This window comes from Cervus elaphus, chromosome 9, assembly GCF_910594005.1.
Source record: "Cervus elaphus chromosome 9, mCerEla1.1, whole genome shotgun sequence".
NCBI lineage: Eukaryota > Metazoa > Chordata > Mammalia > Artiodactyla > Cervidae > Cervus > Cervus elaphus.
In genome coordinates, this window is record NC_057823.1 from 55,225,078 (window position 1) to 55,252,006 (window position 26,929).

Genomic DNA, 26,929 nt, shown 5'->3' on the forward strand with positions numbered 1-26,929 from the left:
ATATCTATTCCAGTTATTTATTGTAAGAGAACACTAAAAAATGTAGTGACTTTTAAAACAGCACCAATCATTTTAGTTATTTCTTACAGTTTCTGTGGGTAAGGACTTGGGGGAGCATGTGGATCAGTGGTTTAGGCTCAGAGTTTCTCAAATGGTTCCAATCAGATAGTGACTGGAACTGGATCATAAGGGTTTGAAGCAACTTTGAGCTGATCAGATATAGCTCTCTTCCTTTCTCCTGACCTCCTCTTCTCTTCTCCTCCCTCTGTCTCTTTTGCTCTCTATAGTTCCAAGGCCTGTTCTCTGGCCTCTCTACGTGGGCTGGTTTGGGCTTCCTCATAGCATGGCAGCCTCAGGACAGCTAAAGTTTTCAGGAGTGAATCTTCCAGCAACAAAAGCAGACACTGCATTGCCTTTTAATGATCTAGACTTATGTTGGCCCTGTGTGTTGGTTGAAGCAGTTATAAAAGCCCACCTAAGCTCACCCAGTTGCCGCGGGAGAGGATGCAGACCCTGTCTTGCTGGGAGGAACAGCACGGTCACATTACATTGCAGAGCGTGTGGTGTGAAAGATATTCTTGTGGCCATCATTAGAAGAGCCAGGCTGCATTTGCGGGGAGACTGCTGCTAGAAGTGCCTTGCTGTGCCCCAGTGTTCACCTTTCTTCTGGGAGCACTCTTTCTGTCTTCATTGCCTTTTTAGGTCTGATCTGTCTTCTCTCTGGCTGCACATTACATCATCTTCTTCTTTTTCCTTTCAGTATTCTATTTATGATGGTCCTCTCTGTGAATTTTTTTAAAGAATTTGTTGCGCTTAGGCATTTTGGCCTTTCTGGATTTGCGGATTGGTGTCTCTTGGTAATTTTGGAAAGTTCTTATCAATTATCATTTTGAATTTTCCCACCTCCCCATTCTTTCTATTATCTCCTACTGGAGATATTTAAATACTTTTAATAAAAAATATTCACATTTTTCATTTCTTTGAATCTCTGGACTGTGTTCTGGATAATTTCTCTGGTTCTGTCTTTGGTTTAGAGAATTCTTCGCTGTGTCTGATTGGTGATGAGGCAGTCCTCTGTAAGTATTCCAGCCACGGCCCTCTCTGTGGTGCATTTTGTGCGTCCTGTCGGGTTTGCTTGCATGTGTGCAGGCACTGCAGTGTAGAGGCGAAGAGCCCTGGCTTTGAGCTTAGACTGCCCAGGTCAGTGATGCGTGACACTCTTGTCATTACTGTTAGCTGCTCCCCCAAGCTGCCCCCTTGCTCTCTGCCACTTCCAGTTTCTCTTCCTGACTTTCTTTTTCTTGGGCCACAACACTGGAGTTGGTCAGCATCTCTGTCCTTCCCTGTATCAAAACATAAAAAAAAGTCAAGGCACTTTTAATGTTTCTTGTTAGGGGTAGAGTTGACTTATAAATAATCCCAGGAAAATAGACATGTGAAATGATCAAACATAGAGAAATAATAGAGTTAGAAGGAGTATTAACAATCTCTGTTAGTAGGAGTTCCTTATTATCATGAAATGGAAATAGAGGTAGGTCTGCCTTTCTTAGGTCAAGTTAGTTCTTTTTTAATTTCTAGTCCTTCTAGAAATCAACTTCACGGAGTTAAGTAAGTAAGTGTCAGTCACTCAGTCGTGCCTGACTCTTTGTGACCCCATGGACTGCAGCCCACCAGACTCCTCTGTCCATGAGATTTTCCAGGCAAGGATACTGGAGTGGGTTGCCGTTTTCCTTCTCCAGGGGATCTTCCCAACCCAGGGATTGAACCCGGGTCTCCTGCACTGCAGGCAGATTCTTTACCAATTGAGCTACAAGGGAATCCCTGAAATTAACTTCACTGAGTTATTCTGTCACATTTATTTCGGGACTGTTTATGTGGTGCTTTCCTAAACCTGGAATGAAGGAACTCTCTTGTATTTTCTCTACTCTGTTCTTACCACATTGAAAGTGGAAAGCAGAAACCAATTATGGTGAGTGTTTGGAACTCCTTAGACTTTAGTGAGATAAAAGGAAACACCTCACTGAATTGTTAAGAGGTTTATATGTATTAGTGTATATAAACTTCTTGGGACAGAAAATAGAGGCTGATACATAATAAATGCTGCCGTATTGGGAGCTTGGTATTATATGAAATCATTTCTCTAGTAATAATTACTTATGTTTATAATTTACATTTTCTAAAATATTGTCCTTTCTCATCCTGTTTGATCCGTTTTTCCTCCTTTACAAAAGAGGAAATTGAGGATCAGAGAGAGAAAGTGATTTCTAAGGCCATATGATCAGTGAGTTACTAAAGCCAGTACTCAAACCCTGATTCTGGAGCTGGCATCTCCTGATTCTGAGGCAAATGTATAAATATAAAATAAGAGCTTTCCGCGACACCTCTATGTTTCCTTAGCCTCAGGGTGGAGGAGACATGAACTGGCTGTCCAGAGGTGATATCTTCTTAATTTATACAGGAGAAACATGTGATGTTGTTGTGTTACGTGTTTATGCAAAGCTCTCTTAGGAGGTGCAGATAAATAGGCGATAGGGTGTTTTCTTTCCCTAACATGCTCTTTATCCACCCCTTCTCTCTTTCCTTATCCCCTTGCATTTGGGTTATTTTCCTTTGAAAGTATCCACTTTTCTCTTCATCTCAGTCCAGGAGATGTGAGCAGATTTTCTGCATCCTCTTGGAGACAGGGCTTGTGCGTGGTGAAAGACAGTACCCCGAGTTCTACCTTGTGAGATGAGGCCCCTCTCTGCGGGAGCCCTGGAATAGCCCAGGGCTGACCCTGTCCCTTCCCTGGCTTGGAACCCTTCATTATGTTCCCACTGCTCGCAGGATACAGACCATAATCTGCATGATCAGGTCCCTGTCTTCCTCAGACCCTTTCTCAGTCCTCTTTCCCTCTTGCTCTTGGATTCCAGACACACCGACTTCCTTTCAGTTCCTGCAGGGCTCCATGGACCCTGACTGTGGGGCCCTCTTCGCCTGCTGTTCTCCACCCTGATCTGTGTTCTTGGTTTTATCTCCTATGAATCCTTTGGTCTCAGTTCAAGAAAGCCTTTGCTGACCTTTTTCCCCAGGTTACACCCCCTTAATTTAGGCTTTTGCAGCACAACATGCTTCTTTTTTTGTTGTTTGTCGTGGTTATAACTCTTCATTTGTTTGTATAAATGATTGTTATCTCTAGCCCCCATTTTTAAAAACCATGAGTACTTGAACAGATTGTCTTTATAGATTTTTCCTGGTGTGTTATGGTCATTTTTGGAACAGATTCTTATATTCCTCTTATTTCTGCTTATATTTGCCAGTTTTGTATAGATCCTCTGTTTTCTCCTATTTCTCAGGGACACCTCCCCCTAACCTGGAGAAGGAAATGGTAACCCACTCCAGTATTCTTGCCTGGAGAATCCCATGGACAGAGGAGCCTGGCAGGCTACAGTCCATGGGGTCGCTAGAGTCAGATACAACTTAGCGACTAAACCACCCTCCCCCTAAACTTTCAAAATGGGAAGCAGTCCAACACCATTAAATCAGAAATAGAGTTAGATATTAACATGGTCAGAAGTACATATGCTTGTGTGTTTATGGTCATACATTTACGCATTGCAGAAGGAGCATTTCTCAATCTGAGAAGTTAATCTTTGCCATTCGGTAGAAGACAATAGTGTAAGACTTGTAAATATAGACGGTCTCTTCCTAGGTCTTCTGTGTTTTATGTGTTATTTTGATATTAGTGGGTGATTAAGTTTTACCATATGCAGTCACATTTCCTATTATTCAACAGACTAGGCAAGTTTGTTAATTTCCCCCTAGTTTAGGAAGAAACATTGGCAGATAAGGAGAAAAAGGAACCCTAAAAAATTCCTATGTGACAGGAAGAGAAGAAATCAGAAACCTCTATGTTTCTAAGCAGTAAATTAGTGCTATGCTGTGTGACAAAACTGTTGCATTCCGTTTGTACAATGGAATATTACCCAATAGTAGAAAGAAAAAAGCTCCTTTGTTTTGTATCATGGATTTTAAAAATTGCCTGCATTGTTTTAATATTAATGTTTATTTTTTATTGAGATACAGTTGATTTCCAATACTACCTATGTTTCAGGTATAAAACAGTGATTCACAATTTTTTAAAATTATACTCCATTTATAATTATTATAAAATGTTGACTATATTCCCTGTGCTGTACAATATATCCTTGTAACTTATTTATTTTATACATAGTAATTTGTATCTCTTAATCCCTTACCCCTATCTTGCTACTCCCTCCTTCCCTCTTCCCACTGATAACCGCTGGTTTTTTCTGTATATCTGTGAGTCTGTTTCTTTTTTGTTCTATTCACATGTGTTTCACTTTTTAGATTTCACAGATAAGTGATATTATACTATATTTGTCTTTCTCTGATTTACGTTATTAAGCGTAATACCCTCCACTTCATCCATGTTGTTGCAAATGGCGGAGTTTAATTCTCTTTTAATGGCTGAGTGGTACTCTGTTGTATGTGTGTGTGTCTGTGTGTGTGTCATGCACACACACACCACTTCTGTTTTTTAAAAATGGGTATATGTATGGTTTCTTTTGGCTACAGTGGGTCTTTGTTGCTGGATGCAGGCTTTCTCTAGCTGTAAGGAGCGGGGACTACTCTCTAGTTGCGGTAGTGGTGGCGTCTCTTGTTTTGGTGCATGGGCTCTAGGAGTGCAGGCTTCAGTAGTTGTGGGCTCAGTAGTTGTGGCTCGTGGGCTCTAGAACCCTGGCTTAGTAGTTGTGGTGCGTGGGCTTAGTTGCTCCATAGCAGGAGGGGTCTACCCTGACCAGGGACCAAACCAGTGTCCCCTACATTGCGAGGCGGATTCTTAACCACTGAACTGCCAGGGAAGCCCTATACCACTTCTTTATCCATTCATCTATTGATGGACACTTAGGTTGCTTTCATATCTTCACAATTGTAAATAATGCTTCCATGATTATTGGAATATGTGTATCTTTTTGAATTAGTGTTTTTGTTTTCTTTTGGTTGAAAAACCTCCATACTGTATTCCACAGTGGCTACACCAATTTACATTCCCACCAACAGTGTACAAGGGTTCCCTTTTCTCTATATCCTCACTGACATTTGTTATTTGTGGGCTTTTTGATAATAGTCATTTTTGCTAGGAGTAGGATGATATCTCATTGTGATTTTGACTTGTGTTTCTCTGATGTTTAGTGATGTTTAGCAGCTTTTCATGTGTCTGTTGGCCAGCTGCATTTCCTCTTTGGAAAAATATCTGTTTAACTCTTCTCCCCATTTTTAAGTTGAGGTGTTAGCTTTTTTGTTGTTGTTGAGTTGTATGAGTTGTTTATATATTTTGGGTATTACCCCCTTGTTGATTTGTTGATCATATCATTTGTAAAAAGAAATAAACCCTTGATTCGCACAGTGTGAATGAATAGTAAATGAATTATGTTGAGTGAAAGAAGTCTGGCATAAAAGGGCATTCCATTTGTATAAAGTTACAGAGCATTCAAACTAATTTGTAGTGACAGAGCAGATTCAGTGTTTGCCTGGGAATGGACTGCGTGTAAGGCTGATGGATTACAGAGGGACTCACGAGGAAACTTGTGGGGCTGATGGAAATGTTCATTACCTTGATTGTGTTGATGATTTCATGGATGTATACAGATGTCAAAACTCATAAGTTGTTTGCTTAAACATATGCAATATATTATACATTAAAAATTATACTCAAGGTCCCCTGGAGAAGGGAATGGCTACCCATTCCAGTATCTTGCCTAGAGAATTCCATGGACAGAGGAGCCTGGAGGGCTACTGTCCATAGGGTCGCAATGAGTCAGACCCGACTGAGTGATAGGATGAATAAACAACAAGGTCCTATTGTATAGCACAGGGATCTATAGTCAGTATCCTGTGATAAACCATAATGGAAAAGAACTGAAAAAGAATATGTATGCAAATAACTGAGTGACTTTGCTGGACAGCAGAAATTAACACAACATTGTGAATCAACTATACTTCAATAAGACAGTACATACTTTAAATATATATATACATATATATATATATATATATATATATACTCAAAAAGCTGTTAAAACACATTCATTGCACAGTCCCTGTTCCAGGGACTGTTTGATCTCTGGGGACCCATGGGCAAGCAAAAAACAGACTTAGGTACGTGCCCTCAGGGAGCTTGCAGCCTAATGAGGAGAGAGACATTATTTGAATCATCCCTTAGGGCAGCAGCAGATCTCAGCTGTGATCAGTGCTGTGAGGGAAGGAGCGGGGTACATGGTGTTATGTGAGCATGTCTGGTGTATTTGACCTGGTGCAGGAATGTTTTCCTGAGAAGTGACCATTGAACCAAGATCATAGAAACTCAGAATTGGAAGGAAGACCTCAAGGTCGTCTTGTTTCAACTCTTATCAAACCTGCAGTTTAAACTTATTTAAAACAATATCAACAAGAGTCTAACATGTGTTGCTGCTATACTATCATGATCTATCAATACTAGGATGCTGGGCTCCAAGTAGAACATGGCTCACAGATTTTATCTGCATGAGGCTTCGGCCTGAGGAAGTTGGTGACCAACCTCCTGTGGTCCTGAATACTTAGGTCTTAGAAGATGAAATGATCATTCCCGTTTATGTGGCATTGTTGTCCAAGAGAGGAGCTTGGCCCAAGTTCTGGCCTCATTTTGACTGTCTGTGTCTTTGCAACAGGGAGAAGATGAATCAGTCACCCTCAAATCCTGCACACGGCGGAAAACAGACTCCATTGAGAAGAGGTTTTGCTTTGACGTGGAAGCAGTAGACAGGTGAGCAGCTGTCACACTGTTTCTTAGAAACAAATATTGCTGAATTTAAATTTCTTACCTTTCCCATCCAGTCATAACATTCTGGTTTTTTACCCCCTCTTTCCCTTCTCCATTCCTTCATTTAGAATAGAGGCCAATTGCTCGTTTGCAGGAATCCTTGTAGCAACCCCCGTGCTTTACATTCGGCACTGAGGCCCTGGTTGGTTTTCTTTTAATGTCAGGGCTTCCTTCTTGGGAATGTGTATTAGGTCTCAGGAGGGTGAATTTATGTTTAAAGAAATCTATTTAGCACAATTGTATCAGCTATTTGAGATTTTTTACTTAAAAATTTTTATGAAATGATTCAAAAGGAGTTAGGTAAAGGGAAAAGTAGAAGTTCTACTCATTTCAAAAAGGGGCTTTTAGTTACAGCATTTTGCCTACCATTGTGTGTATGCACCCAAGAAAGAAAACACACCACTTGTGAAATCAGTCTTTGGAGAGGGAGCTCTGTGTTGTGTTCCTCGAGATTTATAGAATCTCATTAAGTTGTACCATTTCATGGTGTTAAGCTGGTTTGACAGCATTCCAGTTCTTTGAGACACTTTACTTGGCAACAGGTTAATTCTTTGAATGAACGCCATGAGTTAAGCTTATTTAAGCTGTCTATTCAAGATCAGCAGTGCTAGCACAAAGATGCTTAGATCTCAGCATGATTCTCTTGTCATGCTGTTTAATTTCTCCCCTTTATTAAAAAAAAAGAAGAAAAAGCTACACACATTTTGTCAGGCCAGTATTTCTACCTTCCCTGAGACGTTTACCTGTGGCCACTTCGTGACAGCTCTAAAGGGTCCGGAGCGAGGGTACCACCTGGCGTGTGCTGCTCCATGTGCTGCCAGGGGTGAAATGCCTTCTTGTGGTGCGACGTGTCCCTGCAGTGTGGCCCCTGAGGCTGATAGCGTGCCCATGGAGAGAGCATGCCCATGTAGTCTAAATTGGACATTTGTGGAAACTAACCATGTCTTATTTGCAGTCTAGTTATTATACTTTTGGCTCTCAAGTCAGGAAACCCAGATCTAAATTTTGACTTAGTAAAATTTTGCTTAGTAGCCATATGACTTTGGGCAAGTCACTTAATCTTGAGGGGCCTTGATTTCCTTCTCTGGAAAATGAAGATGGTCATAGTACCTAGTGCCTGGAATGGTTAGGATTCAAGAAGAGAAGGCATATAAAATGCTTGGCAGACTAGCAAATAATAAGTGTTCATCAATGAGTTGTTATTAGTTATTAATTAGCATGTCCCTCATGGTTATCTGACTTGATATTTCAAAAGCTAGCATCTGAGTGCAGAGGAATAAATACAATTTGTAAAGAAAAGCAAGTACCCTAGTCGTTTGCTGTGTGTAGGTTTTGAGGGGGAAGGGAATGGAGAAGGGCTGTATGGAGGAGTAGGTTGAATTGGGGTAGCAAAGGGGGATTGCGAAAAGTGCACCACAAACTGAGATTATTCTTGACTTTAAACAAATCCTAAGTCTGGATGCTTTGAGCCCTTGTAGGCATCTCTCTTCTCTCAAAGTTTGGAATTTATAAGAATTCCTATTTGTTGATGTCCATGAAAAATGGATTAGTGGATGTGTTTGTGTGGAAATGGAGCCCTGTTGTTTGATGCTGGTCAGCTGAATAGTTCCCAGAGATGTTCATCTATATGCAGGGTTCCTTGAACGAGGGCATGCCCTGCATTGCAGCTCTTGTTATTTTGGAAATGAGGTCAGTGACACTTTCTGAAGCTGAGTCATTTTCTTCTTCAGAAGTTTCCCAGAAGTTGTAAAGAGTTGCTTTTTAGGCAATTAAAACTCACCATGGTTCCTCTATCTCATTTCCACCCTTGCCAACACTTCCTACCACCTGTGTTAGGCCAGAAAAGCTTTGCACGTCCCAGTTATAAGCCGAGAGCAAATGTGTCACATTCAACATACTGAGTGTATTTGGGAAGTCCATTTCTTTTAAGTCATCGACTCTGGTTTCCTTGGCGTGACATGGAGAGGTTTCAGTTGTGGTTCAGAATAAGGCTTCTGAATCTCCTCTTAATAAGCTGGAAGGGAGTAGAGGGTTCTGTTGTATTATTTGTGTTTTTAATGTTCTGTGTATTGTGATGCCGTTCTGCCTGGGGAGAGCCTGCCCTGTTCAGGGCTGGCCAGTTTTTGGACTCATTTGAGGGCTGAACCTGGGGAGTACCACTGACATGTGGACTCCCGGTCCACAGCCACGCTGCCTCCACTGGCCCCAGAACCCCAGGAGGCAATATTCCTCTGCCTGAACCATCCAGCGCCAGGAACCAGGCCCCTAGGGACTGCTGTCACAGCTTAGCACTTGTGAAGTTGTTCAAACTAGCCAGTCCTAAACAGTTGACCTGGGTGGCCCTGCCTTGCCTTTGCTGCAGAAACTCTAACAAAGGTCAGGGTCTGTACTCTCCTCTCCGGCCACTTCTGCCTCCTAGATGATATTGGTGTTTTCCCACGTGGTCTATGTGGTGTTCCAGACATCCTGTTTCCAGCACCCTTGAATATAAGAAAATTGGTTTACTTGAGTCCCTTCTGTGTCTCCTCTTGTGGTCGCACTTGACTGGCCATCACCTGAAAGAACACAGAACATCCATGAACCAGCTTCTCTCCATTTTCTATACAGGTTATCATCTTTGGTCTCAAAGATGAGGTTACCACTGGCACTATTTTCTTTAGCATCTTTCTACATTTTCCTCCCACATCCAGGAAGAAACTGAGGTGAGAGGAAAGGCATTTGCACGTGCTCAGGGGAGACATCCCCGGGAACTCTGCATAGAGTCCTGTTCTCTGGAAGACGCCTGCACCCCTCTTTTTCCACCAGTGTGCTTTAGCAAGGCATGGATGCTGCTAGCTGTCCTGCTGTCTTTGCAACCTTCCACAGACTTCTTAGCTTCTGCCTGCTGAGTTGGAGAAGCAAAGGGGTGAAATGCAAGTTTAGCACCTAAGAAATGTGAAAGTCAAAGAGGGAATGGTTATATTTAACAGCTTGAAGTTTTAGAATGTTCCCAGAGTATGTAGCACCAATTAACATTTATGTAGTAGCTATTAATGTTTTATTCTATGAAGATATTAACACATGCTAAAGTGTGACTTATTTGACTTAGAATATGTGAAGTTGTGGGGTTTGAAGATTGAATACTTTTATCCCTTAGGCTCAGTGCTGATATTTCATGTCATTGTGTAGCTGAAACTGTAACCTTTAGGAAGTGATGTTCTAGGAGGTCAGTGTTGTGAATTGAAGATACCAGTGTCTCTTACTGTGTGGTGAAAAACACCCACTCTCAACATCCACAGGGGTGCTTGTGAGAACTGCAGCTTCTTGTTCCTGCCCCAGATCTACATAGTCCGCCTTTATGCAAGAGGGACCCTGAAGTCCACTTTTTGAATAAGGTCTTCTGTTGTCCTCTCTTCTTGCTCACAGTTGGTGTATTAAACAGCAGGCATATCCTAGTATAGTGTTCTCAGAGTGCACCAAAGCATTTTCCTTGTTAAAAACAAGCAGTAAAACAAAACAACTCAGGCTCCTTTACTAAGGAGCTTAATTCTTAGCTTGATGGAGGAGAATACAGCTAGTAGAAAAGATGATCACCAGTCTCTGATATAGAGTAGTAGGAATAAAGCAACAGTAAAACCCACAATAAAACCCAGTTTTTTAGTTAACTATGGAGGAGACCAGCAGTTAGAGAGGACTTTCTGGAAGCCGAACAGTTCATGTAATTTCATGTAATCCTCACCCAGCCCAGGGAGACTTGTGCTCCAAGCGTCTCATGGTACTGAGGAGGAATCTGCAGTTTAGAGGGTGAGTCTTACCCAAGGTTCAGGTGGGAGTTAGCTGAACTGTTTTAGAAGCGTTTTCGAGTGGTGAGCCCAGTGCTCTCTGTCCTTGGGTCTTGGGGCCGCTGCTGAGCGGTCACCTTGCTGCCTGTGAAATCTGAGGAGTGCTTTCTCACTCTCATCATTGGCACTTGGTGTGTAAACTAATGGTGGTTGAGCAAAAGCCTCACACACACTTCTGTTCCCGTATTTCCTACCCTGTGCTCTTCAGAAAGTCCTCACATGGCTAACAGTTTAAAGAGGCGCATAGTAGGTGTTCCATGAATGCTGTGTGTTTTTTGTACACTTTTTACCTTTTATTCTTTTGTACACTTTTTACCTTTTGTACTCTTTTACCTTTTATTCTTGATGATTTACATTTCTGTTCATCTAAGGAGACTGGCATGAGTAAGAAATCAAAGCACTAGTGCCATTTGTCAGTAGATTGTTTTCATTGTATCCCAGTGCATTGCTGCCAATTTGTTAATCCTCAAATTCTGCCAAAAAGGGATTAATCCCTGACATTTCTGTCCTCTAGGAAGAACTGTTGTAACTCTGACCCATGAATGAGTTGGAAATGAAATTGAGGATTAATTCAGAGTTTAGGGATTTAGATTTATACCTCTTAAACTTTTTGTGTCAAAGATCCTCCTTAATACTGTGAATACATTTCAGAAAGCTACTTTTAATTCTTAGATCTAAGAATCTGTGTGGCTTGTAGTAGTTGTGGGTGTTACCACAACTTGCTCTGAAGAGAATATTTTCTTTTCCCAGAAGGTACTTGTTATGGGTTAGGTTGTATACCCTCACAACTTCATAATGCTAAAATTCTGATCTCCAGTGCCTGACAACAAAAACTGTTTGGAGACAGAGTATTTGTAGAGGTAGTCAAGTTAGAATGAGGTGATTAGATTAGGGTGGGCTCTAATTCAGTCTGACTAGTGTCCTGATAGAAAGGGGAGACAGAGCCAGACATGTACACAGGGAGAATGCCTTGTGAACATGAAGGCAGAGATCAGGGTGATGTCTCTTCGAGCCGGGGATTCCTAGCAGACCACCAGCAGCTAGGAGAAAGGCATGGAAAAGCTTCTCCTTTACATACCGCAAAAGGAACCCACTTGCTGACACTTTGATCTCGAGCTTCTAGCCTCTAGCCTCTGTGACATAATACATTTCTGTTATTCATGTCACTCACTTTGGGGGTCTTTGTTACAGTGGCCGGAGCAAACCAATACAGTATTGGATAAGAGGGATTCTCTCAAGGAAGCAGCCGTGAAAGGCCCCCGCAACCTTTTAGATGGGTGGCCCAGTACACATTCCTTGAATAATCCCATTGATAAGGAGCCCCACTTCACAAAGCCACCCTTTGACATACATTATCTTCCTTAGTATTTGAAAAATCATTATTTCTTATACCTTAATAAAGAAGCATTCTTTGGTGCCTTTGTATCATCTTGCTGTAGAACTGAACATTTGAAAGTTTATATGTTACATTGGTTAATATAATAAAAAATAGATTTTTTTCCTTTGAATTGTGTTAACTCTTTTTGAGTGAGTTTAATGTAAAATTCCTGAGTAAAAAATGAGAGTTCATCTAAAAGCAGCTGTTAGGGGTAGTGGCATATGATACTTGCCATTGTCTGTCTTTAGTCACTTTGAATAATTAACTCTACCATGCAGCATCTTATGGAAATTAATAAGCAGATGTAGGGAAAATACTTGTTTAAGCTGAAGAATCATGGTGGTAGTCATCTCTCAGCATCTCAGCATTTGTTTATTTTAAAGAGATGTCTCACAAATGTATGTGACACATGGGTATTTTCTCACAAATGTTTTCCAGGAGGAGCCATAAACCATATGGAAAATAATTGAAACAAAAGACTTCCTTTTGATGCACTGAATCAGTGTAGTCTCTTGAGGAGTGGTGTTTATACTTGGAGGAAAGGAAACAATTAGAATGCTTTATGTTTTCCAGGACTAGCTGACCCGAACAGAAGTCCATACATTTGAAGATATTGTGTGGAGTGTTGCATGCCGCATTCCCACCTTTGGTACTCTCCAGAGGTGGGCAGAACAGGAGGACTTATTAGGATCACAAGGTTACTGGGTGCTAGGGGTGTCATGGGGACCAAGACAAGCATAGTCCTTGCCTTCATGGGTCTTACTTAGCATTGATTGTAGAATGGCAAACACATTCATGCAACTGGAGGTATAAACACCAGTATATTGAGTATTCAGCAGACTTGGAGGATCAAAATGCTATGAGGAAGGTGTAACTCACAGGGGGACTTCACCTTTCCAGTCTTACAGAGAGTGATGGCATAATTAGAATGCTTTGAATTTTCATTTCTTCTATTCTCCCTCTCCCCTTCCTAATTTATTAGCCATAACTAATGGCTGGAGACTGTACTGACCATGGAGATACAAAGTTTAATGAAACAGTATGAATCTATTGGACTTTCCTTCTTAAGAGTCATCATCTGATTTTTCTTGCAAACCACATTCAAAGTCCTCCTTCTGTGAGCTTTCCATGAATAGGTAGAGAGAGACAGCTTTCCTGTGAACCAGTCCTAGCCTGGCATGTCACACCCACTGTGAACTCTATCCTCATGATCCACCATGTACGGGGTGTTTGCACATCGTACGGGCTTTCCTTTGTATTGGTTAGTTGTTCAATTAGTTATGTTTTATATAACTCTGTTCAATTCTAAATATCTGTCTCAGGTAATTTGCTCCCAGAGGCAGAATAACATTACTTCATTCAGCTTTTAGTACAGCACTGTGTGCTTGTAGTTCAATTTTGGTTTTTATAGTAATGCACTTTCTGAGTTAGATTATTTTGTTCTTTCCTTTGGGACTTTGGTGAATTACTGTTTAAGAGATTATGGGAACTGAATCATGTTAGTTGATATTTAAACTGAAGCTTGGGCAAGTTTAAACATAATCTCCATTTCTGCATAGGTAGGACAAAAAGCCAGAAAAATGGGAAATTGGTTAAAGAAAGAATAGTGACAGCTAGAAAGATTAATGGAAGATCTGAATAATCTACCCCAACCCTCCAATAAGTCACCACCCTTAGTATATTTTTATAGAAGGCTGCATGATGCAGGTAAAAGGTCAAAGCAGCCCTCAGTTTGAATTTGGGATCTGCCTCTTTCTGGTTGTGTGAGTCTGGACCAGTGGATTAACCACTTCTGTAAGATGGGGCTAATCATACCTACCTTGCAAGATTATTTTGAAAATGGAATACTGTAATATTCTTCCCTGATGTAGTTCTTGGTTGGAAGAGGTTCTTTCTTTGAAGTTTGCTCTCTATCCTAAAACCTGAGACTTCATTGTTCTTACTGTGTACCTTAGTGTTGGAAGGAATTTCTTTGAGCCTGTTTCATTTTGATGGCACACCTTTTCCCTAGTGTTGTGACTTTTCAAGTCATCTATAAGTTGAGAGTGAATACAGGTGCTTTAAGGGTATCTGTGTACAGGAGGAAGAATCTTTTTTCAAACTATGTGTGATAATCTATTATTTATATATATTTCCTATACAAGATAAAAGGTTTAAGCCTCTCCTTCCAATTTATGCTCTCAAAAGGAAACCATATCATACTACTTTTAAGTTAAAATAATACTCTTCTAGTTTGGTATGTGGTGTGTGTGCATGCATTTGTTTGTGTGTCTTTGTGATGTTTTGCGAGTTTAAGACTGTTTTCCAAAAAGGATCATCTTATGTAACAAACTTTGTTTCAGTGCTCAGCCTCTAGAGGGCAGTGTTGTATGCGTATTATAACTGTTAGCTGGTCTAGTGGAAAATTAGCTGTCCTTACTACACTGACATTTAGTAGTCAGTGGTGTGTGTGACGTGTGTTTCTGCAGAAGAAACCATCATGTGAATATTACCTCTTAAAGGAAAGGCATTCTAAATGACTCATTCTTTCCCTAGAAATTCCTTCCTTCCCACCCTTCTATGATGGATCACTTCATACCCACTTTCCTGCAGAAGCAAGCATGCTCAGTTAGTGCAGCCTCTGTTTAAACATTGCATTTTACCGTACTTTCTGAAGTACGGTAAAGAAGTACTTTCTCAAGTGTCAGGCTCTTTGCTTCAGGGACAGCTTATTCGAGGCTGGTGATAAAAACAGATGAGTGATTGGGACTGTCCAGTGTGTGCTGAGAACCAGGCATTTCTGCTTTTCCCTCTTGGTGCAGTCTGCCTTTATCTTCTGCAGCAGATGAATCCATTTTTCCTGGTTTCAAACTTCCCCTCCCCTCCCCTTCTCACCCCTTGTTTCAATAATATTTGATTTTGCCTTCCTGCTGGTTGGTTAGAGTGCTGGTCTCAATGCCGTTGACATTTTGGGGAGGAAATGGCTTTTTCCTTCCTCAGGGTGTTCTCCTGCTCTGACTTCCATGATTTGGGTGGGGGTAGAGTGGGGAGAAATATTGTAGTTTCTGAATTGCTCCTTGACGGTTCCATAAAATAAGCTAGTTGAGAAGTTCTTAGACTCTTTAGTCTTTGTGTATTTTTTAAATTGCTGGATTTTTTTTTTCTTTTCCTTTTTAAAAAGTTAAATGGTTAAATGAGAGTATTTGCTGTTTGATTCTGGTTTAAGTAAGAGTGGGATGTGCTGGTTAATGGACTGTGGTGTGAAATAAGGCAACCATATTTATTTTATTTTTATTACTTAATCCTGTTTCTGTTCTTTACATTGTGAAATTTGGAATTTTATTGGTTGAATATATCAGTTTATTTGCTAATTTCTAGGTATAAAATTAGTTTAGTTTTTAAAAATCAAAACCAAAATTTTGCTATTATATGAGTCTGAAGAAAGGAGACAATTCAATGTGTAAACTCCACTTACCTGCATGTCTGTTCATCATGAGATAGAATACTAAGAAGGATTGATAAATGACCTAGAAGATTTTTAGAATTAGAATATTTTTTCGTAGGTTGTTATCAAAATAACAAGTGTTTGCATTCCCCGCGAGGGTTACTTGTCCTGGCAATGCATAATGCTTTCTTCTGGTGGTGTGTGTTGAAATCTGCTTACTGTTCGGTCCTTGGTGCCTGTGGCGCATAACTGGCACTCAGTCAGTATGTTTCGTTAAAGACCATGTAACTTACTGCGCCAAAGATGTCTCTGTCTGGGCTTCCTGATGTTTCATGACTTCATTCTCCTTTAAAGTAAAAATGTAAGGAAATTATCTGAAGCGATTGGCAGTGTTCCTCTTTAGACTGTTATCTTTGCTATAGTCATGATTATTTTAGGACCTCTCCTCCCAGGAGCTCAGTGCTATAGGCTATAGACGGTTATGATTCATTCACTCATTAGGATCATATCCTTTCTAAATAATTGATTAGAAACCTGCTTCTGAAAATTTCTCAAAAGCTGTATGTGTATTTGTGTGTGAGGGGGTGGGGGGAGGTGTAGAGGAAGTCCTTTCCTCCTTCTCCCGTTTCCTTTCTCCAGAGAGAGAGAGAAAGAAAGAAGTGCCTTCTCCCCCTTCCCTCCATCCTCATAAGGAAATGGTCACCTTGGATCCCAGGGCACAGATGCTCCCTGCTTGGGGTGTGGGCAGTACAGTGTTGTGCTTAGCGTATGGGCCTTGCTTTAGAGTCAGGCAGACTGGGTTCCAGTTGAGGCTTTGCTATTGCCTACCAGTTGAAGATTGTGCAAGTCATTTATGAGCCTCAGTTTTTTAAAAGAAGTATAATGAAAGTACCTACTTCATTGCGAGGAACAAATGATAATGCTAGCCACATCCTTAGCCCAGTGCTTGGCCCATAATAAACACTCAATAAACCTTAGCTGCAGTTGGTGGGCCACTGTTTGCAATGTCTCTTTTCTCTCTCAGGTCTGTCTTTTTCTCACCTGTAGCCCACTGCAGGTTACTGTGGCATGTGTATTTTTCTCATGTGCAAGCATATATAATGCACAAGGACCGCCAATGGTTATTTATCTCAGAACATGCAAATTGTACAGATTCATAAGGTTCTGAATGGTAGATGAATATAGGAGATGAATGTTGCCCTTCTGTAATGACTCTGAGTCCTCAATATTGGAAAAAAATGGACAAGTATCCCAAGTTCCCCTTTCGTTAATGAACTGGAAAGACTCTGCTCAGTTGCACTGTGAGGCACATCAAGAATGCAGACTAACATCGTTGTTAGTCCCAGTGCACCAGATGACATTGTAACATGTAGTGATACCTTGGGATGGAGCTCAGGTAGGGAGAGGCAGAGAAGGACCAACACAGACCCCGGAATCGTAGGCTGGCAGCCCACAGATGTTCAGTTTGGCTTGAATAGTGCTTGAGGCAACGTTTTAAAGTGGGAAAGATCTGTGAACACTGACCTGACTTGCCGCGGGCCAGCTGTCTATAGAGCTGGATGGCAGATGCCTCCTTTCGGTGGGGCACGTGCTTTCTACCTTGCGACGGTCTCGACCATGCCCTGATGTCCCCCACCGTGATGACAGGGGCCAGCTGCCATTTCGCCTTCCACTTGTACTGTTGTTTTTCCCATAGAGGAAAACCCCTTTTGTTTCTGTGACTTTATCAGAAAGCAAAAGTGCAAAAGAAAAAATAATGAGCTGCACATTTTAAGGTAAATGAGACCACACCTGTTTTCCTTGGGGCAGGGAAGAATCTTATCCAGTTTTCCTCATTTTGTTTACTTGCCTGGTCTCTGTAGATATTTGACTCTGTAATCTCACATACACACGGAAGAGATGTCATTCTCCAGGATTATTCTGCTTTGTCCATAGGTTTGTGTACTGAAGATCTGCCATTTGTTTGGTAACATGAAGATCTGCTGAAACCTTGCATGCTTGTAATTGCCAAGGAACAGTTAAGGGTCAGTTTTGCCAGTAGCACTTTAAAAGCAAAGGACCACTTCCTTTGGCACTCATGTGTCTCTCTTTACCTGTGGCTGACAACCTATTCTCTAGACCTTCATCGTTTTCCTCTGTCTTCCTATCTAAGAACAGTGAGGCAGGTTTTGTGCACAGGCTGTGAGAACGTGTTTCTGTGGATGCCACAGTCCTTCTTTTACTCGGAATTTAACCCTTATATGTGCAGTACTGTGAATAGAACCTGGGGAATGAACTCTTGCCAGCAGAAGATTTATAGTGTTATGAATGAGTAAGCCCTAGATCTTTGGAGGTCAGTATAAAAGAAAAGTACTGTTAGATTCTGAGTGTGTTTCAGTGGGGTGGAGTGAGTTAGTAATAGCATTTCCTGGTCCAGTAGGAAGTGGGTGAATTGCCAAGCCATTGAGATCACCATTGTTGACTCAGATTCAGGAATAAGATTAGAGTAGGAGGGCTGTCAAGCAACCCTGGAATCAGGGCTGGTTGTGATTCTGCTTGCTCCTGGCTGGTGAGAAGGCTGTGAGCTGACGTGAGTGGTCCCAGGTTCCTGGATGTGCTAATAAATCATATATTACTTTACGTGAACCCTTTGTGGAGACCAGAGTTGAAAGGAGATAAGGTGGTGGATAGCAGTTTGCCTTTTGATAGGTGAATAACTGTTTTCTGCATCACCCCAGTAGTGTGAGAGGCAAGGTGCTTAGAAAATTGCAGATCCTTATTCATGCGTCTCAAGAGGATCCAGATAGAGCACCAACCAAGGACTTGTTCAGAGTGAACAGGAGGTGCTATATTTGAAGTAGAATTTTAGGATTGAGCTCTAGAAAGGATTGTAAATCATTTGTTCCTTCTCTCCTTTGGTGGGTAGTGGGAACACTCTGGCAGGTTTTCTAGGATTTGCTGAAGACCCCTTATCAATGATCAGACATTAATTCCAAAAGGGGGAAGTAGGCCACTTTGATGTTTTACTCAGGAGGAAAAAGGAAATGGCCGTGATCTCAGAGACTGTATGTCAGCCCTTGGCCTGGCTTGCTTTGTGGTAGAGGTGTGATTTTTCAGTGGTGTGTGACAGTGTTTGGGGGGTGGGGATCTTGTGTGTGACTCTTTCTTTCCCTTTTTAATCTGCCCTTCTCCTTCCGTAATTTGGACACTACCCAACATTTGTCATCTGTTCCCTTCACTGACCTGCTGCTCATTTGCTCCTGTGATAACAACTAATTTTGGGAGCACTTATTTTGTGTCTGACATTTTGAAATGCCTTATACATAGTTCACTTAGCCTTCACAACTACCCCATGAGGTAGGTACTCTTATTGTCTGCTTTTTAAAGAATAACATAGAGTCATTCAATTACTTGTCTGCTAGGAAGTACTAAAGTCAGAACGACAAGTAAGCTTAGATGACAGGTGGTATATCATGGGTATTTAAAAACATTTTTTTATTGATTAATAAAATGGATAAATCTTAAGTCTATATCTTAATGACTGTGCACATACAGACACATCCTCCCACATACCTGTGTGACGACCTAGGTCAAGTTATAGAACATTTCTGTCAATCTGGCAGATTTTCTTGGGCACCTTCCCAATCACTGCCCATATTTCTTTTCCAAGACAAAATCACTGTTCTGGTTTCTATCAGCACAGATGACTTTTGCAAGAATTTGAACATTCTATAAATGAAATCCCACTGTTGGTAGTCTTTTGTATCTGGCTTCTTTCCCTCATTATTATTTCTATGAGATTTATTCATGTTTTTGCATGTTAACAGTAGTTGGTATTTTTTATTGTTTGTGGTGTTCCGTTGTTTTAAATATACAACAACTTATTGTCTTGTGAATGGATATTTGTCTTCTTTGCAAAACCTGGCCATTATGAATAAACCTGAGTATTCTCAAATGTATTTTTTGGTAGACATGTGCTCATTTCTCTTGGATATATGTCTAGAGGAAGAATTGCTAGATCATAAGGCATAGGTTTAATTTTAATAGATATTTCCAAAGTGGTTTTATCACTATACTCTCCCACCAGCAGTGTATGTTCCAGTGCAGAGTTCCAGGAACTCTGCATTCTTGCCAGTGCTTGTTATTGGTGGTCTTTTGAATGCTTTCCATTCAGAAGGGTGTTTATTTCATTGTGGTCTTAATTACATTTCCCTGATATGTCATCACGTTCCCTTCTGTTTCTTATGTTTGTGGCCATTTGTGTGTCCTGTTTTATGAAGGTCTTTCATCCATTTTATTAATTGGGTTGTTCTTTTTTTTTTTTCTTATTTGTTGACATTCTTTGCATATTCTCGATGTTTGTCTCATTAGAGAGAAAAATTACAAACACCTCTTACTCTCCTAATAGTATCTTTTGACTCTCTTAGTATCTTTTGATAACTGGACATTCTTTTATTTTGGTGAAGTTCAAATTTATCCTTATTTTTTATGATTAGTGCTTTTTGTGTTCTTCTGCAAAACATGCAACTTATTGCCTTTCCATTTCTTGGATATTTTTAGGCAGAAGAAAACGTGGAGACCCACTGCCATAGAATGTAAACCACAGTCACACTGGTCATTATTGGATTCCTGTTTTTGAACTGACTGCCTAGAGTGGTGTTCTGAGCCCTCATATATATAAAGCACTTTAGGTTTCACAGAGCTCTTAATCATTCGACCTCATTTGATCCTAGGCAGGAGCTCACTAAAGGCCTTGCAGGAGGGTTTAGTCCCTTCTGATGGCCAACAGAAGCTCTCTGGCAGCTGCAGGATCTACATGTTTCCCACAGCTTTGTGCTTGAGGGCAAAGCATTAGACTGTGTGGTTTGGTTCCTGGCTCTGTAACTGGGGACAAAATGCTTAACCTATTTGTGCCTTGGTTTTCTCAGCTGCTAAATGGGATAATGAGAATATCCCTCCCTCATGATGTAGTTGTGAAGATGAAATGAATTAATTACTGTATAGTGCTTAACACACTATCTGGCACACAGAGTTGGGTTATTATTATTGTAGTTTTATTATTATTGTTTGATGGGGGTCACAGTTCTTTTTTTAATTGTTGTATAATTGACTTAAAATACTAGTTTCAGGTGTACAACACAGTGATTTTTTTATAGGCTACACACCATACAAAGTTATTATGAAATATTGACTATATTCCTGGTGCTATATATAACATCTCTATGACTTATTTGATCACTTGTACATCTTAATTCCCTTCACCTGTTTTGTCCCTCCTCTCACTCTTCTCCCCTCTGGTACCTACTAGTTTGTTCTCTGTTTCTGAGGACCACAGTTATTTGCAGAGCTGAAAAGAGCTCTGATCATTTATTGGGTTTTCCTTTTATTGTGTCATATTTTTTTTTCCCCTCATTCCACACTCCTACCTCATGAGTTCTCTGTCTCTTTCCCTCTTTGTCTTTCCACTTTTGTTATGAAAAGCCAGATGCATTTCACACATGAACTAAATTGATACCTGAATGAAAGTGTACTGTCTTATAGGGACTGATGTGGAATGTGTAAGATCATTGAGAGTTTTGCTCAGTTTCTTTGCTTTTGAGGGATGGTGGCTAGCAGGGGCATAGAATATGGAAAGGAAGTGACTACTTGATTCCAAAATAAAGTTGACCCATTTACCTTGGTTCTAAGAATTACAGACATAAGAGATTTATGTGGTTTAAATTGTAATAAGGGAAAAGAAAACTTGAAGCCAAGTGAGTGTTTTCTAGATGTCTGGAAACGATAGTATAATACTATGATCCAGATGTTAACATACATGAGGCTGAGAGAAAGTTTTCTGAACTTGGGGTTATAGGACTAGTATCAAGTGCGTTAAATCCATTCAGTTCTCTATCACCCCATCCCTCCAAAAAAAAAAAAAAAAAGGAGAATAAGATCACACGTGGAAAAGAATTTATCTTTTGATATTTCTTCGTGAAATAAAAACAAATCTTGTTGACTTTCCTGGTTACTAATGCCAAGTGGCCCACCCTTAATAGCCTCTGAGTTTGTTTGAACTTCCTCTTTGTGACTGGGTGGAAATTTCACACTGTTTGCCATGAAGTTGATGTGACATCTGCGAGGTCCCTGACATCTTGATCTGCTAGGAAGCTATTGTGGTTTCACTGTTTGCTGATGAACACCTAGCAGGAAATGAACTGAGACACTTCGGTGTGTAGAGAGTAGCTTTACCCCAGTGTGGAGAGTAGGCTGTCTTTGCTCTCCAGTGTGGGGAGAACATGAAGGAAAAACGGGGTGTCTGGGTGGGCAGAGGGACTTCAGAGCTAACTGTGCCTCAGGATCACCTGAGAAGATGGTTAAAATTCAAGTTCTCAGGCACAGCACAGAAGTTCAGGTTGAGTGAGGCAGCGCCGGGCTGGGTACCTCTACGCTAAGGGGATGGCTGATGTCCAGGCACAACAACACTGAGAGCAACACTCAAAAAAGAGTTTCAGGCTCAGGGACTGGAGAGACTTTTCGTAGACTTTTCATCTCAAAGCTATTAAAGGTTTGTGTGTGGCTTTAAACTGGGAGTAGAATCAGTCCACCAAGCCCCCAGCCACAGGGCTACAGCTGCCAGCAGGCTGCAGATACCCAGCAGGTCAGGCACTCTAGATGGGCTGACAGTGGTGGGACAAGGAGGAGGAGTTCTCTGGCCTGTGCAGGGAATCACTGTCCCTTTTGAGTCATTGGGTCTAGGTACTAGCACCCAGTGTGAGCTTCACGAGAGTGACCGCCCTCTGTCCCATCACCTGTCTGTCATCCACCTGCTTATCCCCAGCCACCTACACACACCCCGTTCTCCCACCGCTGCTACTCCCTCCTGGTCTTTTTTCCTCTCCCTGCCCCCACCCTCTCGTTCACCACCTCCCACACTCACACTCCCTCCTCAGTGCCCCTCATTCCCATCCTCCCCTAGATACGTTGTTTGTGTGTGTGTGTGTGTGTGCGCGTGTGCGTACACTAGGTCTTCATTGCTGTGTGGGCTTTTCTCTGATTGCAGAGAGTGGGGCTACTCTCTAGTTGCAATGCATGGGCTCCTCATTGTGGTGGCTTCTCTTGTTACTGAGCACAGTCTCTAGGCACGCAGGCTTCAGTAGTTGTTGCATGTGGGCTTGGTAGTGGCAGCTCACTGGTTCTAGAGCACAACCATAGTTGTGGTGCGTGGACTCAGTTGCTGCATGGCATATGGGATCTTCCCGGATCAGAGATACAGCCCATGTCTCCTGCATTTGTAGGCAGATTCTTTACCTCTGAGCCACCAGGGAAGCCTCCATGCTTCCATCTTTGAGAACTTTTTTCCTTTGGAGATGTTGAGGAAGGATGAATGAAAACAAATGTGATATTTAAAATATCTTCAATATAAGTAGACCTAGCATGTTTATTGAAACTGGAAATAAGCCAGGAGCAGCTAGAACAGCGACTATAAGTGGATTGAATAAATAGGCTTAGGTGTTTATGGGCCCAGACTTGTGCTGTGCAAGGCATCATGGAGTTCGTGTGTGTGTCCACTGTACCTTCTGTGATCCTGAGCAGTGCTGCAGACTTAATTCTTGCTCAGTGGATCTCTGCCTTCCTTTTAGACTTTCTCAAACTTTAAAGATGATTTGAGTCATTAATTCTTAACTTTTTGTGGGTTGCAGTCTCCTTTCATAATCTGATAGGCAGTTTGAATTATTTGTCCAAAAAAAAGGCACAAACATTTGGAGGAGGGAGGGTGGCTCATAGACTCTTTGGGGCCCTTCCTTGGACCCTAAGTCAAGAATTCCTGTCTTAATGAGCATAGAGGGCTTGTAGTCCCTTCTCCCAAGTTCCTTTTTGTGGTGCACCTCTCTTGTGTGACATCTGTTAGGGGTACACAACAAACATTATTCGATATCGTGTGCATGCTTTCTCGAGGGTCTTTGCTCAGTTTGAAAGAGCAAGAATATTTCAGGCAAAGAGTGAAAAGAGCTAATGCATATAAAGAACTTAGTTCCTGCTGTGCTAAAGATTCATTTAAAACTAGTGTGTATATTTAATATAGTTATAAGTATAATGCCCATTACCCCATAAAACTTTTCATGTCAAAAGCATTTTAGAAGCATTGGACTAGATATTAGACCAGGATCCCTCCACTTGTATGTTCCATCTCTTTTTATTGAGTCCAATAATTCTCTTCAGTTTTTGTTGTTGGTTAGTCGCTAAATCGTGTCCAACTCTTTTGCGACCCCATGGACTGTAGCCCGCCAGGCTCTTCTGTTCATGGACTTTCCTAGGCAAGAATACTGGAGTGGGTTGTCATTCTGTTCTCCAGGGAATCTTCCTGACCCAGGGATCAAACCCAAGTCTCCTGCATTGGCAGGTAGATTTATTACCACTAAGCCACCAGGGAAGCCCTGTCTTCACTTTAGCACTTGTTTATTGTACCCCTACTTGGAGTCAAACACTCTGGTAGCATTTTGGGGGAGAGGAACGAATATGATCTCAAAGAACAAACAAGGCCGAAGGGAATCACTTGACTCCTCTGTGTACTTAGCTGTATGTGTAGTCCTGTCTTCTGTGTTTCCTGCCACCTTCCTGAGGGAAGTGGGTTGAGAGGGATTTGGGGTGATGGCTTTGCTTTCTGACACTAGAAGGTGGCTCTAAAGAGCTGAGGGGTGCCTCTCTCTCTGCATGCCATTAACCCTGGTAGCTTTTCACTCGGTTCCGTGGGTGTTTCTTTAAGACTCACCTTCGTCTGTGGCACTGGGTTTACATGTCCTTGTTTCTCCGTAGGCCCGGGGTTATCACCATGCAGGCATTGTCTGAAGAGGACCGAAGGCTCTGGATGGAAGCCATGGATGGCAGGGAACCTGTAAGTAACAATTCAGGGAAGTAGAGCAAGAATAAAGGTCTCGAGTTGTTTTGCTTCCTTAGTGCAGCAATTTTTGCTTTTGCTCTAAATAAAACCTTGGGCTCGCGAGACCAGTATACCAGAGGGGCTTTTTATTTTTATTGTTTTTTATTCCTGGACTAATGTTCCTGGATATTGATAGTGCTTTTGTGTGAATGCAGTTCTGGAGCTTTGGCCTGTCAGTCTAAGGTATGGGTCCTGTATCAGACCACATCAGACCACATGGTCCACATCAGACCAGAGACCACCCCCACCCTTCACCAAGGCAGTTGTAACGCCCAGAGGACTTTTAGAGGGAGGCACCATCAGTCTGACTTACAGAATACTCGTTGATAACCTCCACAAAGTGCAGTGCAGAGCATTACTTCAGATCCATTTTAATAGATTAAATGATGATAAAAGTGTGTACAGATGATGCAGAATCTTGTCATCACCCTCTGGTTCAGCTTCCCATTGCTATACTTGGCTCACATCCCACTATAACTGATGAGATTACCAGGGTCCACGAAAGGATTTAAGCCTAAAATGTGATCCATCCTCCCGTTTCAGAGGTGCTTGTCTCCTGTGATGGGTGATGTAATCTTGTGGTTTTCCTGCATCTTGTGACATGTAAAACCCACGGAAGAACCTTGGGGAAGTCCCGAGAGGCAGAGTAGTCATCTTAACTTGGGGCCAAGGATCTCAGCTCCAGTACTCAGCAAATCTCAAGGTTACAGAAGTTGTAAGAGTATGGTCTAACCATGTCCCACCTGTAAAAGATAAAAAGAATCCACACTGTCAGAGGGCCAGTAATTGGGCCAATAATTATCACATACAAAGGCACTGTCAAAAAAGGGAAATATGTGCAAGGGACATGAGGCAGGCATAGCCTCCATTGACTATAGAACTGTGCGTCACATGGGGTGTGCAATATAGATGATTCCAGTTCATTTGTGTGTCTCTTTCTCAGCCTGCTCTGATTAGGTGATCTGTATTGATTAATGTCATTTTCTACTGAGGTATTTTGTGTCCAAACATGGAACTCATTATAGTCAACATAGACAAATAACTAGTATTTGTAGCACATTTAATAATACAGAGCAAGATTTGAAGCACTGTTTAAAGATTTAGGTGCAGTTTGCTAAACCTAGTTAATTAAATAAACATATCTTAGTTCTTCTACTGGACTAAGATACAGGATATCCCTGATTTTCCCTGAATACTTTGTTACTGATAACTTTTGATGGCTCTCTCAAAAGCAGATACACATTTCTACCTTCAGGGCTTTGTGAGCACAATAGGTGCTTGATATCACAGGCTTTTCAGAGCAGTTTCCTAAGTAGTCTTCATCACCTACCGTTAATTGAGCTTCTGTGTGTGTATATCCGTAAGGCACAGATTTGGCACATAGCATCTCTTAACCCATTTATTCTTCTTAGTACCTAACAAACTAAATGTTATGATTTGATTTCACAGATGAGGAAACTGAGGCTTAGAAGAGATTAAATAACTTACCCCAAGTTGTACAGATAGTAAGTGGCTATATTTGTAGGGCACAGGCTAGGTTGCAATAGCAAAGAGACTTCAAAGTGCAAAAGCTTAAATAAAATAGAAGTTTATTTCTCTCATGGAGCTCAGAAGTGAGCAGTCTATGCCTGACAGGGTCATTTTGCTGAGACAGACTAGGACCTGGGACCTTTTGCTGCAATGCTTGCACCTGGACAAACCTGTCCTCCAACAACAGAATACAAAGAAACTATAAGGGACTAAAAATAACTGAGTACTGGCTCAGTTGGGGCAGATTCTGGACAAAAGATACAAACAGACCAGAAGACCTAACTGCAACTTTTGAAGAGCAACTAGCAAAAGCAGGGATTTGGGAGCAAAAGCAGGGCATGCCCCCTGCACACACTACCACCTAAGGGGTGAGAGAACCACCTAAACCACCCCTCCAGCCCAATCCCTAAATGCACCTTTACCTTTACCCTCACTGCATATAAGGAGCAATCTCCCACCTCCTCAGGGAGCAAGTAAGGGAAGCTGTTACTTGTTCTTGTTTCCCTGCTAGCTGCACTGGGGCCCATAAAACCTTGCGTGAGTTTCTTGTCTGGCCTCTAATCAATTTCTATTGATTGGGAAAGGCTATGAATCCTGGTTGGTATCAGTGCCATCCTCAATCCATGGCTTTCCATGTTCCATTCATTTCCATTTTTCAGCCAGATAATGGAGATGAGAGCATCTAGGAGCCAGAAGATGCATACCCCGCTTCCACTGCCCCCCAAATAATTATATGGCCACATTGATCTACAAAGGAGCATGAGAAAACATAGGCAGCCATGGCTCCAGCCAGTGCCCAGGAGATCTTACCACTTCAAGGAGGAAGGACAGAAACTGTGGGGTGGTTAACAGTTTCCACCACAGTGCAAAGCTAGCATTAGAACCTGTATCTAGCCCTAAATGTCTTTGGTTTTCATTTTTAATAGAGATAAAATGTCAAATTGCCTTCTAAGAATCCTTACACAGTTAATTTTTACATTACTTTCTGTGACTCTCTTGAATGATTCTTAACTCA

The 26,929-nt window shown here is 41.5% G+C and overlaps 1 protein-coding gene across 7 annotated transcripts in view; it reads left to right on the forward strand.

Annotated features, from left to right (window-relative positions):
* ARHGAP26 (Rho GTPase activating protein 26) overlaps positions 1 to 26,929 on the forward strand; it is a 470,784-nt gene that overhangs the window by 152,875 nt on the left and 290,980 nt on the right. For all 7 annotated transcript variants that reach the window (XM_043913110.1, XM_043913112.1, XM_043913113.1 and 4 more), the window contains exons 10-11: positions 6,711 to 6,805; positions 24,261 to 24,339. In XM_043913110.1, the coding sequence (XP_043769045.1) occupies positions 6,711 to 6,805; positions 24,261 to 24,339 (174 nt within the window). The remainder of the gene's footprint in view (positions 1 to 6,710; positions 6,806 to 24,260; positions 24,340 to 26,929) is intronic.